This window comes from Tenrec ecaudatus, chromosome 4, assembly GCF_050624435.1.
Source record: "Tenrec ecaudatus isolate mTenEca1 chromosome 4, mTenEca1.hap1, whole genome shotgun sequence".
Taxonomy (NCBI): domain Eukaryota; kingdom Metazoa; phylum Chordata; class Mammalia; order Afrosoricida; family Tenrecidae; genus Tenrec; species Tenrec ecaudatus.
The window spans coordinates 149358046-149376298 of NC_134533.1; the positions used below are offsets into that span (position 1 = coordinate 149358046).

Genomic DNA, 18253 nt, shown 5'->3' on the forward strand with positions numbered 1-18253 from the left:
TTTAAATATGCAAAAGTTTATGAAAATAAGGAATATTTTCCAGTTGTTTGATAATGAGTGAAATTACTTCCCCACAGTCTGCTCAACATCTATCTGACAAATATGTTTTCTATGAAGTGAGTCATTTGTTTGGGTTTGCACATCATAGGAAGTCCCCTTACTTGTACATCTAACTTGGAGGTCTGGCTGAATACATTATTCTTGCTCCTTTGAATTCTTAATTTGGTTGCATGATATGCAAATCAGACTACAGTAACTTGTCCAGCTGCACAGCATGGGGTCAGAAGCTGCATCAAGTTGCTGGCACAGTTTCTGACAAGGGATCAGTGTCCTCCGAGAGAATGGTAAGCTACAAAACAGCTCATGTAACTCGGGTATTTGAACGATTGTCTTTAGAAGGGTCTGGCTCACATGTCGTGTGATCAATCTAGGCTTTCAGACTTGTTTAAGGAAACTGTAGCTCGTAACTGCATGCAAAACAGCAAAAGAAACCAAAAGTAAGTCAGATCTTTACCTCTGCATTCACTTTTTAGAAATTGAATGACTGGCTTTGATAGTCAATTACTCATCTTATTGAATTAAAAGTTTATTACACTTGGTAATGTCTCAAAAAGTTGAAATTCAGTAACACAGTTATTGTAGTCAAAGAAAAATAATTTTAGGGAGAAAATGGGGTATAAATGATATGAAATAATCTGCTAGCCTATTTAATGCTTTAATGAATAAGAAATAAGTGAATAGATAGAATTTTAGGGTATTCTAAAAATGAAATTTAGCATTTCTCTTTGTAAAAATGATGCTATTCAAGAATGTAATTCAAAAGGAAGTAAACATTTCAGAAACAACTTTTATTCTACTTTTCAAAATTTTTGATAATTTGTACTTTAAAATAAATTAGATTAATTTAATTCCACATATCACTTTTTAAATAATTTTCCAATTATAACGTGATTTATGGACTGCATAAAAATTAAAGTAATCAATATTAAATTATTTTGTTTATAGTACATTTAATTAATTGTTTGATAATGAGAATAATCACTTAGCTATGAAGAAATTCCTATAAGTACTGTGTGAATTTACAATAAGGTAGAAGACAACATGTTTTTTAATGTGTGAATATTCTTTGTTTAATTATGATAATTAAGAAGGAACAACAGTTTTAATAGTTAAAATTTTAGCAAATATATTTCATAAAATTATTTAAAAATTCAAAAATATGAATGTTTAAAATTCATAGTTGGATTTAAAAATATTATTCCAAGTTATAAAATGAGAATTACTAATCTGCCCATATGATTAAATGGGATATGGTTTCTACTTAATAAATCTAGGATAGTTAAAAATACTTTTGAACAGAGAACTAAAGATCTCTCTAGTTTGACAATATCCCAAAGGATATGATAAAAATTATCCTTCCATGTTATATCCTACTTTATGCTACTTCTACTTCCAAAATTCAAGAATGCAACAACCAGCAAAGGGAAGAGAGGCTATTAAAGTCTCCTAAGGGGGCTTCCTCTTATTTTGAAGTTCAGCCTAAAGAAAAAGATCCGCTTACTTAATAAATTCTTGTATTGTGATAACCACAGGAAAATACTCACCAAAAATTCTATTCAGCTTGACGGTGTTATCCTGAAAACTGTGAGTCCTGATCAGATTAAATTGGACAGTTTTACATTTATAAACATTATGTACTTGGAAAATGAGGCCGAGTTGTGAAAGCAGCAAACTGTAGATCATCATAAAAAGCCTCACATTATTATAAAATGAATTCAAGCAATTCATGTCCAGAGGTATTCAAATATTAAATATGTTTCTTTAAATTTTTTATTTCTTTATTTTTGTCTACCTGAATTTTTTGAGCATTAGATAACTAATATACCTTTTACATATACATCTTTTGAAAGTTGCTTTTAAAAAGTAATATTTTGTGAAAGAGAGGACAAAGGTAATTCTCCTCTTTCATTTTTCCTAAATACAAACTGGTGTTTTTCTTTCTCTTTTTCTACCGCTACCTTCAATGCCAATTCCCTTTGACTACCTAAAAGCAAGATTCCTCATCACTTCTAAATGGTCCCATCTGAGTAGCTGCCAACATGACTTTATGGCCGTGTTTTCCTGCCATGTAAGGCAAACCTCTTTGCTGTACGCTACATTAAACACATCATAGTACTATGGTTAAAAAGAGGAAATTTCAGGTGTAAAAGGAATGTTTCTCATTGAAAGACACTTTCTATTGTCCTCTCTTCATTTGAGTGTCTTTTTGAGTAAGCTTCCCGCCCCCACCAAAATTAAGAAAGCGGTACAACCTGAGTCCTGAGAAAGACCAACATTTAAAGTTTGGGCAAAGAATTATTAGGCTATGAAAGAATCTGTAAACACAGAAAGAAGGAAAATGAAGAAGCTATCATGTCATGAAAGAAAAACATAAGAGATTACTGAAGTCGTAGAATTGTGGGAAAAAAACTACCATAGACTTTTTAAAAATTCAAATTCCTGTATTGTTAAATTAAATATTGCTGTATTACTAATATAATGCTCAAATTTAGGAATGATTATTAAAAAATCCAAATGAACTGAAAATACAAAGCCAAACTTCTGAGCCCATTGTTGCAACCGCTGTGACAATACCATTGGTCTTTCCTGGTCCCCTTTCGATTGACCGAGCATGATGGCCTCTCCAGGGACCGGGCTCTCCTGCTAATGTGTCCAACACATGTAAGGAGGCTTGCCATCCTTTCCTGTAAAGAGGACTCTGGCCATACTTCCTCAGGACAGATCTGTTTGTCCTTTTAGCTTTCCATGGTACTTTCAACAGTCTCCAGCACCACAATCCAAATGCATCGATTCTTCTTTGGTCTCCTTGTTCAATGTCCAATGTTCACATGAAATTACAGTCTTAGAAACCCTGTATCAGGTTTCTATGAGTCAGAATTGACAGTGGTTTATCATATTATAAATCAGCTCTTAGGCGTAAATAGAGCAATGGAGTTAAATTGGCAGACTAGCTACTTATCTGGCCTTGGAGAACATGTTTATAAAAATGCTTTGTAAACAGCCAAGTGTTTATATTCATCTGTTCACTCAACAACCATTTATGAAGCACCTTTTATTAGCTGCGCCAGCTGTAGAAAGATAAACAATGAGAAAGACAATATTATGATAAATGCTAAGTAGAAGTCCAGTATAGGATGAAAATGTAACATGGCAAGTCGGTGATGCTGAGTGTCTGCCTCACAAAACCAACTTTAAACTGCAGTCTAAATTGTATGCAGATGTGAGACAAGGCAGGTGATAGAGGGAGGAAATAGAGAGAGGGATTGGCAATGAAAAGAGGTTTTAGCAGAGGGCACTGCACATTAGAACGAGTCTGTACATTAAAAAACAAAACAGATAGAATGAAAGATGAACAAGGAATTCTCAAGGTGATGTTAGGTGAAGGTAAAATTGAATATAAAGTTCAGGTCACAGTGAACTTGAAGTCTCCATGAAGACTTTTGGACTTTATTTTTTAAACAGTGAGGAACACATTAAAAGATTCCATTTCATTTAAGAGGTGAATAACATGGCCAGATTTCTGGTTGTAGCTTTCCAAGATATTTTCCTAACAAATAATGGTAGCCAGGATTTAGCGTGACAAGGAAGGAGATGGGGAATAAGGATGGATTGGAGAAATTCCTGGCCAGTAGACAATAGCATTTTAAAGACTGTTAGTTTTTAGAGTTGAATTATGAATGGCATCAAATGCTTTGCTTAATTTTCTTTGCTTTACACCTGGAGAAATGGTGCTATTCATTGCTGAGACAGGGAAAAGTAGGGATAAAAGTTCAACAGTGTTAACCAAATAACTGAAGTTTTGCTTGGTATTTCTGGGACATACCAAAACAAAAGACCTACTGCCATAGGTTGATTGCAACTCCTGGCAACCCTATACAGGATTTCTGAGGCTATAAATCTTTACAAGAGTAGATGATCTCATCTTTAATCCCAGGAGCGGCTGGTGGGTTTGAACTGCCAACCTTTCAGTTAGCATTTCAAAGCTCACCTGACACTATCACCAGTAAAACAAGTGCCTTTTAATCATCACCAGTCACATTAATCTTCAACAATCTGTATAAACAACTAGAACCTAGAAGACATGGCCAGGCTGAGATATAAGTCGGGTAGTTGTTGGTTTATGGATTGTCATTAAAGACTGAAAGTGAATAAGCTCGCCTAAACAAAGAGCTCCAAGAAAGATTGTCACCAGAACCGAGCCCCAGGGAATTCACATTTAAAACTGGAGATGAAAACGCTTACGCCTTGGAAGAACAAGCTGGTACTACCACCAACCATCCAGATCAGGCCCGGGATACCTAGACTCAGATACCCTCTTCTACTGCTATTGTGTCAATTCTGACTCACAGCAAACCCACATAGGGTTTTCCAAGGCTTTAGATTGTGGTAAGAGTTGTTTGAGCCCCCACAAACATGATTTTTTAAAAATCTTTATGGGAGCAGACAGTCTCATCATTCTCCTATGGGACACAACCTTACCACAAAGAAGAATTGGGCCACTAAAGGGGAAAGGGTAGCCACGGAAAAATGGAAGACAAAGACATTATAGTCTTACAAAGTCCAAGACAGTATTTTTGCAGGCTCTTGAAGAAGTCACAAGTATGAAGAATATAGTAAAATGACCTTTGGATGGAGTAATTTGGAGGTGTTTGGATAGAGGAAACTGGTAAAGTGGTGGGCGCAGAGGTTAGAGTAGATTGAAAAAGGAGCTGGTAGGTCAGGATGTCCAAACAAGTAGTGAATTTGGCACCTGCTATAATTGTGTCCAGGCGTTCTTGGTCTCAAACTGACAAACGGACTCAGAGACCACAAATGCAAGCAGGAAGCAGTTTAATTTGGAATGGAAAGGAAGACACCCATTGTAGTGAGTGGGAACTCAATGAGTTGCCAATGAATGAACTGTGTTTACCACAAATGCTCAGTAGCCTGCTTGGGAAGCAGATTTGAATGAACACTTTACTTTCAACCTTGCATTTTCTACCTTAAAAGTAGGTAGGAGTCAATACTTAACAATGGTGTCCCTGGGCACTTTTCAGATTATTCAACCTGTTCAAATGCACTATAAACCCACAAACAATCTGTTCTCATTGCAAGTGAAAAAAGGGGAGATCAGCAAAACACGTGTGGTTGAATTGAATCTCATTGCTTCCTTTTATGGAGTCCTGGTGGGGTTGCAGTTACTCGTGGGGCTGCGGTCTGCATGTTTTGCACTGGAAAACAACAGCTCCATGGGAGGAAGACTTATGGGCTTTCTACTTATGGGCTTTCTACTCCTTTCACTGGTTACAGTCTCGGAAACCCACAGGGTTACTATGAGTCAGCACAGACTTGAGTCACAATTGACTCAAAATGATGGCAATGAATTTGATGTGGGGGGTGATAGAAGTTAAAGGAGGCCTGGTAGTGTACTGGGTTATCCTTTAAGTTGCCAACTGCAAGGACAGCAGTTTGAAACTCCTGACTGCTTTACAGGAGAAAAGCGAAGTTTTCTACTCCCATAACGAGTTACAGTGTAAGAAACCCACCAGTACAGCTTTGTTTTGTCCTGTAGGATTACTGTGAGTCTGACTCAACTCAATGGCAGTGAGTTTGGATTTGGGCTTGGGGAAGTTAAGGAGCTTGGGTGGCAACGTCTGGTGATCTTCTAACCATACGAAGTTTGCCATTCAAACCCATCAGCAGCTCCTCAGAGAAAGATGAAGTTGTTTGCTACTGCAAAGATCTAGTCCTGAAAATCCTCAAGGTCCATTCTAGTGTCTCCTGTAAGGTCACTATGAATCAGAAGTGATTCTGGCAGTGAGTTTGGATTTTTGAGTTTATGATGGAAGTGTTTTACTAGATGCAGGACCTTGGTATAATAATTTCCTAACCTTAATCACTCCATTAAGTGATCCCAAACTAAAACCCAATGCTCTCAAGTCAATTGTGAGTCATAACCAGCCTAGAGGACAGGGTAGAAATTCTCTGAGTTTCTGAGACCATAGACTGGAAATTCAGGAGCACAGTCCCTGCTACACTGTAAACTGTCAATCACTAGTGATCACTGTTACTATTATTAAGATTTTAAATTTCATATTGAAAATTTAAAAATTATTGTCCTTGTCCACTGCTTACTTTCCAGCTTCTTCATTCTTTCTTATTTTTAATCCCTAGCATTTATCATTATATGACCCGTGTTTATTTATTTTCTGAATTTTCTCCAGTGTATGCACTCATTGACAGGCACTGTTTTATTTACTGTTGTATCCCCAGTGCCTAGTACAGAGTTCAAAGATACTCAGTAAATGTTTGTTGAAATAATTAGTGATAGATACATATGCTTACATGCATGGAGATGTCCTTCATTAATGTGCCCTGCATTCCACAGTTAAAAATCCAAGTGTATTTATTATTACTATGTCTTGTAACCATGCACAATCCTTCCTTTTTCTTCTCCAGGCATGGAATGCAACTTGCCAAAACTGGCTGACAGCAATGACTGCTCTGGAAAAGCATTACCTTTCCATTTTTTATGGAACGGAATTCATTTTGGGCATCCTGGGAAACACTACTGTGGTTTTTGGCTACCTCTTCTGTCTGAAGAACTGGAATAGCAACAACGTCTATCTCTTTAACCTCTCTATCTCTGATTTTGCATTTTTATGCACCCTCCCGATGCTGATGAGAAGTTATGCCCGAGAAGACTGGCTCTATGGGCACGCACTCTGCATAAGTAACCGATATGTGCTCCATGCCAACCTCTACACGAGCATCCTTTTCCTTACTTGTGTTAGCATTGATCGATACCTGCTCATGAAGCATCCTTTCCGGCAACTCCTTCTGCAAAAGAAGGAGTTTGCCATTGTAATCTCCTTAGCTATTTGGGTCTTGGTAACCCTTGAACTGCTGCCCATACTTAACTTTATAACTTCTTTTCAAATGGAGAATAACACCAAGTGTAATGATTACGCAAGTTCTGGGAACCCCAAGCACAATCTCATTTATAGTTTGTGTCTAACATGTACGGGGTTCCTCATTCCTCTTTCTGTAATGTGCTTCTTTTACTTCAAGATGGCCCTCTTCCTAAAGAAGAGGAACAGGCGGCTGACTACCACACAGACCTTTGAAAAGCCTCTCACTTTAGTCACCATGGCAATGATCATCTTCTCAGTGCTCTTTACCCCCTACCACATCATGCGGAATGTTAGGATTGCCTCGCGTCTAGAAAGCTGGACTTTGTCCCAATGTACGAAGGACATCATCAATGTTTTATATATTGTGACACGACCTTTGGCATTCCTGAACAGTGTCATCAACCCTGTCTTCTATTTTCTTGTGGGAGATCACTTCAGGGAGATGTTGATAAATAAACTGAGACACAAATTCAAATTCATTACAACCATAAGAAGATGAGATCCTAGAATAATGTTTTTATTTAGTCAAAAGTGGGTGCTCAGGAAACAGATTGTTGTGCACATCCGCCAGTAAGCCAGTGAGAGTTTATTTTCACTTATAGACAGATCAGAAAAGACCACAGATTTGTCTGTGATTTGAAGATATGGACCCAGAATATGTGAAAAGAAGTGAATAAGAAGAATTTATTCTTTTCTCCACCTTGAAAAGACTTGGACTAGCAATGCCTAATGTTTAGGCATTTAATTCCACAAGTTATATGAGCTCTTATAGGAACTTCTCAAACAATAAAGAAGGAAAGGATAGAAGAAACAGCAAATTTTCTGTATTTAGTTGTTGATAATTCTGTTTTAAATAACATGCTGTCAATGTTCTTTGTTCTTCATAATTATGTGATCTGAAATGTTATGACAGAACTAATGACAGAAGATAATACACGAGGAAGAAAGAAACAGAATTGCTTCAATACAATATTTTTACACTGTCCCTTTCAGTTGAACATTAGTGGGCTCGATATTTTAATTTATCATGTATTTCTTATTGTATGGTTATAGTGTAAAGAACTGTATCAAATAGAACCTTAAAAGTAGGTGTCAAGCTCTTACAGAATTTAGGTGCAAATGATTTTATCAATATCTTGGACACAGAGAGTCCCTACGTGGCACACTTGGTTAAGCGCTTAAACACTAAATCAAAAGGTTGGTGTTTCAGAACCAACCAGAGTTGAAGAATGGCAAATCACATGCTTCTGAAAGGTTATAATTTTGAAAACCCTGTCAAATAGTTGTGCAGTCCAAGATTGGGATGCTCATGACTCCGCGGAAATGGGTTTGAATGAACTCACCAGCCAGGGATTTGATGCTGTATTAAAAATATCCTCAACAGAGATACTGAGAATAGTTGCAAAAATATCAGACTCATGGAACACATAAGAGCTTGTTACAAGACTCAAACAAAACCTGAGTGCACTGCTTTTATAATGATACTGCCATGTTGCATTTTATTATCACAATTTTATCATTAATTAATGAAAATACATTAGACTTTCTTGGCCTGGATGTTCTTCATATAAATAACATTTCAAATACATCAATACCATAGAAACTACCAACTTAGAAGAAATTCAATGCTGATCTCAAACCTCATGGGGCTAATTTTCCCTTGTTATGGACAGTCACGGGTTCACTCACTTCTACCCCCTCTAAGTACTGGACAACTGTCTCATAGAGAGAACAGCACATCTATATTTGAAGGGATGTTTTCACATAACATTACATATGACTATTAAAGGGAATGTTCTCAGAAATGGCACTTTCTGAAATTATAGACATAAAGGGAAGATTTCTGTGTACAACAAGATAGACTCACCCGAGAGGGGTAGTAAGGCTCCACTCCATGTCACAAAACTAATTTATAGGAAAATGATTGGATTTGTTATTAACTTTTTAAAGTTAAACAAGTATTATATTGCAATTCATTTATTTATGTGCAATGACATGTATCCATAATGAATGCAAATGTTTCTTTCCTTGATGTCATTAGTTGCGATAAAATAAACATCATGAGGTACAGAGAATTATTATCCCTTTGTCCGTCCGGTTCCTGTATGTCAGAGTATCCTGAGGTACTCTGGTGGTATACAGTCTGAGAGTATACAACACCCCAAGACCCCACTGTAGTGCTTCTAGAGCTTAAGTAAATGAGGTTTTATAAAGGCAATTTGCACACAAATTAATTATTGTCTTACTTGGAACTAGGTTTTAAGATATTCTTGCTAAGCCTTGCCTTTTATTATCAGCATTTTAAAAATCTATGTAACTTAATAACTGCCTTGTAATAGAAAAGCTAGTCTCTTGAATAAACTCACTGAAAGAGGCCACAGAAATATATCTAGCAAAGAAAGATTTGGCTATTTCTACAATTTTAACAATAATGGAACTTAATTTTTAATTTTATAAAGAATTTTTAATTTGTGAAGGTGAATTTAAAGTTGCCTCTTCCAGGGGTGCCAAAGGTGGACTTACTCATATGCTTAGGGAATTTGGATTATATTCTAGACATTATGATTAATATGTTACAAATTCTGAATTCTGTTATGTTCCAGTAAAGAACAATCTTAGTCTTTTGCCTCATGGTTTAACTCAACTCCAAAATCTGCAAACTGAATTGGGTTTTTCGGTTGCTGTTATTCTCAAAATTTGACCGTGTGAAGTCTACCCTGCATGTTCACAGTTCCCAGTTCAGTCAGAGTTGAGTGGAGATTTTGCATGATTTGTAGATCCTTCTTTGTGGCTCTTCATTTTTCCAATAATGTCCCCACTTTGCTGCTGTGTCTACCCTGAACCTATCCTTTGAGTCTTCAAGCCGGGGAGGGGGGGCGGGCTTTAGATTTCTCTCTGTATTTGAGTAATCTTGCATTTGAATTATTTTACAGACACCTGTCCCCTGATAAAAAGCTATGGAAAAATAAACTGAAAAACAACACCCAATGTTTTCCATTATATCAACAGATTCTCCCTGTCTCTGACTTCTTTCTATCAGTTTCAGGGCCGTCAAGTTGTTCCCATTTTACTAAAGTTTAAAATTGTTAGTTGCAGGAAGTTGATTAATTACATTACTAGGAAGAACCAGAAAAAAAAACCTTGTTCTTCTTGGAAGGAAATCAAATTAAATAATAATAAACTCTGCAAACCCTAATAGTTTAAATTTTCAGCGTTTTAAGGGATTACTTGCCCATCTTTTACCTCTAGCCTCTACATTCATTCACAATAGTTTTATTTTCCCTTATATGAATCTAGATTTTAATCATCTCTGCAATAATATCCAACCCAAAAATGCTGTTAACACACACAATTATTTCACTGATGTTTAATATCTACAGTTCTTTTAGGGTGGAAATAGTAGAGGCTTCCTACTCTCATAAAGAGTTATAGTCTCAGAAGCCCACGGGGTCAATCCTCAGTGGCAAGTGAGTTCATGCCTATTAGGAAACGGTGTTCCAGTGAGCTGTCAGGTTAGCTGACAACAGTAAGGCCAGTAGTTCAAATCCACCAGTAGTTCCAAGGAGAAAGATGAGACTGTCTTGACCAGTAAAGATTTTCAAAATCTTGTAAACCCAATGCTATGAGTTCGAATAGACTCAATGGCTGTGTGTTCTCTTTCTCCCTCTCGCTCTTTCCCTTCTTCATGTATGTGTGTGTGTTGGGTCTTTTATTTCAGGAAATGAAGGTAGACAACAAATTAAAGAATACCAGACAAAGCACAACAGTGCTGAAAATTCAAGTCTTCAGGCCAGATAGGTAGATGATAGATAGATAGATAGATAGATAGATAGATAGATAGATAGATAGATAGATAGATAAATTCCTATGGGTTTCACTGAAATTATGTTTTGTACAAGTGACATAATAAGAAAAGTAGTATTCAGTATTTCTCCATTAGAGTTATAACCCATCCCTGAAATACATGCTAATTTTGTACCACAAGAGAAAATATACAAAGACAGAAAAAATGTTACTTAACAAATACCTTTACAAATGTGGATCATAAACTGCATTTATTTATGGAATATGGCAAAAAAAATGAGGACAAATGGAATCATTGGGGTTGAGTAGAAGGTTTTAAATATCTTCGGTATTCAAATACTCAACTGTGCCCAAGGTTATGCATTGTGCATTGCGTGTGAAATAAAAGCTCCGCAAACTAATTTTCAATAACTTCTTGCTACCTCTTATGATGATATCGGAATTCATTACAAAGATAACTTTGTTCCTAGCTTGGATCCCTTTCATGTCTTTCTACTACCTCTCTAATGTCATTAACTTGTCACATATTCAATCAGCCATTTAAAGACAATAGATATTAATTATAAGGCCATACTCATCAGGATATAACCATAACCTGTATATATGTGTTATATAGATGTACATTTATAAATATACAACTCATATATGTGTTTGATATATGTACATTTATAAAATAAATAAGAATATCAATGCTTACTTTTTCAGACTTGTCTACTATCATGAAAAGGACATTTTTCTTGCCCTATGTGAACATAAGTTTCTCAGTTGTCACATCTATGACTAGATGAATGTGTTCAAATTAATGGGAAGTTCCATTTTGGTGTTGGTCTCATATCCATGTTTCAATCTAGCATTACCAGAAAAAAATCAGATGTTTTTACTTCCGATTTCTATGGTTTCTTGTATGAATACTCAGTTTGTCAGTGCACTCAAGGGTAATACATATGATTGGTTGGGGTTAGAAGCTCACACCTCATCCTAAACTTTCAGCACAACTTTAACAACATCAAACACTCAGATGGTAGTTGAAATGCACCAAGTCATTTTTCTAGAACTTTTTACATTTCAACTTGCTCAGCCCTCACCAAAACATATGAAGTCATGGAAAGCCTAATTACTTGTCCAAGATCACATAGCCAAAGAATTGTGGAACCATTTTCCTCAGAGTCTTCATATTCTTAACCACCATGCTCTGAACCACCTTGTAGTACACCACAATTACATGAGGGTTGCATAGTTTAAGACCATTTTTGTATCACATCAAATGGGCTTATGTTACAGTTTCCAAACTGAAAACCAAACTCACTGCCATTGAGTGTATGCCAACTCAGAGCGGCCCTGTAGGACAGGGTAAAATTGCCCCTGTGAGTTTCCAAGACTGTGACTCTTTATGGGAGTTGAAAGCCCCATCTTCTCCCTTGGGTGGCTGGTGTTTTCAGACTATTGACCTACTAGTTAACAGTGCAGTGCATAACCACTATGCCACCAGGTCCTTCACCTTATAGTTTAACACATGATTTTAGCTCATCCTCAGAACACAGTTCCAGGGAAATGGTAATGGGAGAAGGAGTTTTAGAAAGGGGTGTTGGATCCCACTTACACCTTGTTGATGCACAAAGTTATTGAATTGTTTTTAATCTTGAATTTAGTTATATGGTATGGAATCCTTGGATAATGTTTTCACAATATTCAATAAAACAGAATTTATCAATTCTCTATGAGATAACTAAACTGAGAACCAACATTTCTGTAAATATTTTCAATGGGCATAATGCTTATAGAACACCAGATAATTTAGCAATGTAGTATAAAACATATCGCACAGAAACCTGTACGTTCTTGTGAAATAGAATGAATGATTACTAGACATATGCTACCTAAATTCTAATAATATGGAGAATACCTACTTAGGAAGTTAAAGCTTTGAAAAATCTCTGATACTTATTCTTGAATTAACTATAAAATGCTGATGAAGTAAAAGGGCAGCTGTCAAAATGAAGATTGCAGCCTTGGTGTACTTGGCTCCAGAAATGAAGTCTCCAAGACAAATGCCTTTGGATTTTCCATGCAAATTAACAATGTGCTCGTATTCAATATTGTAGGGAGGCTCACTCACTTTAATAGTAAAAATATTTATTGGCCTGATCCTTAAACATGGCAATTTATAATACTTTTCATATTTCACTAAATCCAAGGGTATTAATACATGTAATATATATTATACGAGGGTGTGCCTCTCACATAAAGAAAGGGAATAATGAACATGCCATACAAAATATTCATTTGAATATATTAATTCATTAGTGTAATCAGGACCTTTGTAATACTGCTTGTATTATTTCTGAATTGTCAGTGAGGAAGTAGGATTAGACATGTTTAGTAATGAAGGCTCCAAAGTAAATGTCAGGGTTAGGACTTCAACCTATGTCTAGCTGACTCCAGAGAAATATGAATTCTCCATGATGCTCTTCTTTGATTGAAGTCATAGTGACCATCCAAACTTTGAATTCTCTAGGATATAAACAAGCAAGTAATTTTATGCTATTCATGGTATATCATTTTTAATAGACAAGCACAGATTTAAGTATGAGAGATTTCAAAACATTTTTTCTGAGCAAAATGTAGATTCCTTTATACCTTATTTTGAGAATATAATGTGAAATTTACTTGATTAATAATAATTTCAAAGCTTTTCCTCCAAGATGTATAAAGTTAAAATATGTATTATAGTGTAGTTATAAAAAACATATATTCAAAACCATTTGGGGCAGACTTTTCAAATATTTTCATAGGGGAAAGAAGGGATTCATTCTTAGAAGTTGCAGATTTTTCAACTTGAATTTACATTGTGAACACTTCTCTTGGTTTTCAACAGTTCAAAATTAAGCAATATGCATTTTAGTGTGCTAGAAAATTTACATGTTGAACAAGCATATATATGAATATGTAGATGTAAATATAATCAACTGGGACCCTGGTGCTTGGTCTCATTCTATCCAAAGTCAAAATAATCATCTTGGTTTAGAAAACATGAAGCACAGCAGCAAGAAATTTAAGCAGATGGTGTGGGTTGAGAATAGGGACTCTAAGTTAACAGAGTCTGTGACTTTATGGAAGTAGAACGCTCCCACTTTCATCGATGGATAAAATGCTTAGACTGCAATTTCAAGTAGGCTATGCTAAAGACAAAATATTCAACAGAGAAGATGGGAAATTCAAAATATGGCACAAAATGGCACCACAGATTCAGGTCCGATCCAGTAAAGAAGACTTCATAAAAGATAATTGCAAAAGAAATATTTCAGTAAAAGTAAAATAATGTGGGACTTCTGGAAAGATGGTGACGGAGTAACACATACCAGAGGGACTCTGCAGAATTCATCCCAGGAGAGTTGCTTAGAGGGAAATTCAACACTGCTGGAACAGAGGGAGCATCATAAAGATAAGTAGGCACAGACCCACAAAGTTTTGAGGGGCTGGGGGCTTTTGGCTTACCACAGTGGAGGCCAGCAAGGGCTTGGACCTTACCACTGCCACTGTCTCTGCTGGAGCAGGAACCATTTGGAGCCCTGACAGGGAATTAATCTCAACACAGTCACAGTTTGCTGTCACCTGCCTCGAGACAGGGACTAAACCCTTGCAGCTCCAGGTGCAGGGATCAGGTCTCAGCCACATTGTTACTTTTGTTTTCCTCTCTTCTCTCTATCCACCCACAGACTTGAAGGGCTGCGCAGGGGCTTTTTATCAACACAGCCACAACTTGCGGCCATCGCCTCCCTCAGGGCAGGGACTAAATACTTACAGCTCCATGGGCAGTGATGTGGGCTCAGATACATTGTTACTTTTGTTTCCCTCTCTTCTCTATATCCCTGCACAGTCTCAGCAGGCTTACTTTTTAATTATTTTCTCCTCTTTGTCTCTTTCCTGTACTCTCACACTCCACTGTCAACCTCCAGACCACTCCCCATAGCCTAGGGCATTTATGCCTGCACCGCACCCAGCTAGGTTAGATCCACCCTGTATAGCTAGCCTGAGGTGGAGAAAGCCCTGCTGACCTCCACCAGGGGATACTCTACCCAGTTCTTGCCTGTGTGCCTCAGGGCCTAAGATAGCTCAGCCAACACTGCTTAACGTTCCAAGCTGCTGCAGGAACCTCTGACCAACTTCTGCAACACCAAAGCAGGCCACCCACCAGCCTTCTGGGGCACTCCCCTGAGAGGGAAGCCACAGGAGGATAATGTGGTAGGTTAATTCCATAGTGAAATTAGCTGTAGGAAGTTCAAAGAATCATGCCTACAAGTCTCCCAGAGAGAGCCAGTGCTCTTCGACTCCCTGGAAAATGACAGCTGGCTCCTCTAAAACAAAACAATGCAAACAGCCATCAGCCCCAACAACTTCAAAGAAAAAACAGAAGAAACAAAAGCCAATGGCAGATGTCCCAAACATAGCGGCATGCATAGAAGAAGCAGACATTGAGCTGCCACAGAGAGAAATTTTCAGAAAGTTGCTAGGAGTCATACAGATATGCGGGAAATGATACAGAAAAATTATGAATTTATAGAGGAGATAAAGGCCATACACCAAAGGGAAATACAAGAGCTTAGGGAAGAGATAACAAAAAACCAGCAGCAGAAACACGGACCTGGAGAAGTGACTGGAAGAAGCAGAGAACTGCATCTGTGACTTGGAGGACAGCCAAACAGACTTTAACAAACATGAACAAAAATCTAATAAGACCATCAGATAAACTGAAGAAAACTTAAGAGCTATGTCTGATGCTATTAAGCGAAACATTAGAAATTATTTGCTTACCGGAGGAAGACACAACTAAGACGTCATCTGCAACAATAGTGAGAGAATTCTTGTAGGAAACGTCCCCAGCTTAATGAGTGAAAACCAGGCCACCATTCAGGAGACTGAAAGAACACCAGCTAGACTGAATCCCAAGGCACATAATAGTTAAACTATCCAACTTTGAGGAAAAGGAGAAAATCATGAGAGCAGCTAGGGAAAAACAAGCAATCACATAGAAAGGTTCTCAAGTAAGAATATGCTCAGAATTATTAGCAGAAACTATGAAGAAGAGGAGAGACTGCAGTAGCATATTCCAAAAATTGAAGGAAAACAATGTAAACCCAAGAATATTCTACCCAGCCAAATTATTGATCAAGATAGATGGAGAAGTAAGAGTCTTCCCAGACAAGGAAAAACTCAAAGAATACGTTAGAAGAAACCCAGCCCTACAAAAGATCCTTGCCCACCCAGTATGGGCAGAAGAACAACACTCACGAAGCATAAATAAGAGCGCAATATAGAAAAACCTCACCCAGAGGGCAACAAAGAGAAAATAGACCCCAAGATAGCATTGTCTTAAGGATGGAAAGAAGTCAGGAATGATACACACACACACACGCACAACAGGCTAATGAGAAAGGAAAGTAGGAAAACACCCAACACAAAAGGTATAAGATGACATCACAGAGTCCGCAGATGGAAATAATAACCCTGATTATCAAAGGCCTGAACTCAAGCATTAAAAGACTGAGAGAAGCAGACTGGCTTAGAAAACACAACGCATCAATCTGCTATTTACAGAACAAATATCTCAAGGTTACAGACAAAAATAGACTGAGAAGTAAAGGCTGGAGAAAGGCATAGCAATCAAACAGCAATTCAAAAAAAGCAGGGGTTGCAATCCTAATCTTGGATGAAATTGACCTTAAAGTTCAAACTATAAAAAGAGATAAGGAGGGACACTATATAATGCTGAAGGGAATGGTAGACAAAGAACCACTAAACATTGTAAACATATATTTCCTGAATGAGAAATCCACTGAATACGTCAACCAAACACTCCAAAAGATGAAAAAAGTGATCACAGCCTCAACAATTATAGTGGGTGACTTCAGCACACCGCTCTCTGAGAAATATAGATCACAGTGAAAGAAACTCAACAAGGAGGCTAGAGATATAAACACTACAATTAGGCAATTTTACCTGATAGATACTTACAGTACTTTCATCTCCAGAAAAAAAAAAATCACCTTCTTCAGCAGGACAATTCTACTCATAGCAAAAGAAAATAAAAAATAAAAATCAGGGCTGAGATTCAGCAGAGGGAAAATAATAAAACTATGGGGAAAATTAATGCTGCTAAAAGTTGGTTCTTTGAAAGGATAAATAGGATCCACAGACCGCTGGCAAACCTAACCAAAGAAAAGAGGGGCCAAATTTCAATTTCAAGAATAAGGGAAGAAAGGGGACATTACAACATACCCTAATGAAATCAAAAGGATAATTACACAGTACTACAAAGGATTGTACTCCAATGAATTCAACAACTTGGAAGACATGAAAAAATTCTTGGAAAAACAATCCCTCCCTAGACTATCCTCAATGGATGTCAAGAACCTCAACAGACCAATAGGAATAGAAAAAATAGACAAGGCTATCAAGGGATTACCAACAAGAAAATCCCCTGGACCAGATGACTTCCCTGGATAATTCTACCAAGCATTTAGGGAAGAACTAACACCAATCCTACACAAACTCCCTCTTCCAGAACATAGAAAAAGACTGCAAACTCCCGAACTCCTTCTATGAAGCTAGTATAACTCTGATACCCAAATCATGGAAGGACCCCACAAGAATCGAGAACTAAAGACCAATATCCCTAATGAACATCGATGCAAAAATCCTTAACGAAATACTAGCCAACAGAATACAAATGTATATAAAACAAATAATACACAATGACCAAGTAGAATTAATACCAGGCATTCAAGGATGTTTCAACATATGAAAGACCAATAGTATTATTCGTCACATTGACATGAAAAACTATAAGAACCATATGATAATATAGATAGATGCAGAAAAAGCATTTGACAACATCCAACACCAATTCATGTTTAACACACTTGAGAAGATAGGAATAGAAGGAAAATTCCTGAAGACAATACAAGCTATATATGAAAAACCAACAGCCAACATGGTAGTCAATGGAGAAAACACTGACACAATCCCACTGAAAAAGGGACCAGACAAGGATACCCCTTGACCCCACTCCTATTTAATATTGTGCTGGACGTTTTAACTAACAGCATAAGGCAAAGAAAAGACATCAAAGGTATTCATCTGGGGAAAGAAGAGATGAAATTATTGTTATTTGCAGATAATATTACTTCATATATGGAAAATTGTAAAAGCTCCAAAACGGGAGTACTGGAAGCAATAGAGGAGTTTGGCAGAGTGGCAGGATACAAGATCAACAAACAGAAATCCATCGGAGTGTTATACACATCGGATAAGACTACAGAAGAGGAGAGCAACAAGGTGGTACCCTTCACAATAGCGAAACACAAATTCTAATATCTAGGGATATACCTGACTAAAAGAACATATATATGGAGAAAACTACAGAACGATATTACAACAAACCAAGAGCGACCTCAACAAATGGAAGAATATCCCATGCTCATGGATTTGAAGACTTA

The 18253-nt window shown here is 37.1% G+C and overlaps 1 protein-coding gene across 1 annotated transcript; it reads left to right on the forward strand.

Annotated features, from left to right (window-relative positions):
• Window positions 1-6456: 6456 nt before the first annotated feature.
• On the forward strand, window positions 6457-7452 carry SUCNR1 (succinate receptor 1). Its single transcript, XM_075547866.1, has one exon. The coding sequence runs from the start codon at window positions 6457-6459 to the stop codon at window positions 7450-7452; it is 996 nt and encodes a 331-aa protein (XP_075403981.1).
• Window positions 7453-18253: the final 10801 nt, after the last annotated feature.

Bases quoted from the DNA above. Each gene is read 5' to 3' on its own strand.
- SUCNR1 (XM_075547866.1), top strand. From the start codon at position 6,457: ATGTCTTGTAACCATGCACAATCCTTCCTTTTTCTTCTCCAGGCATGG.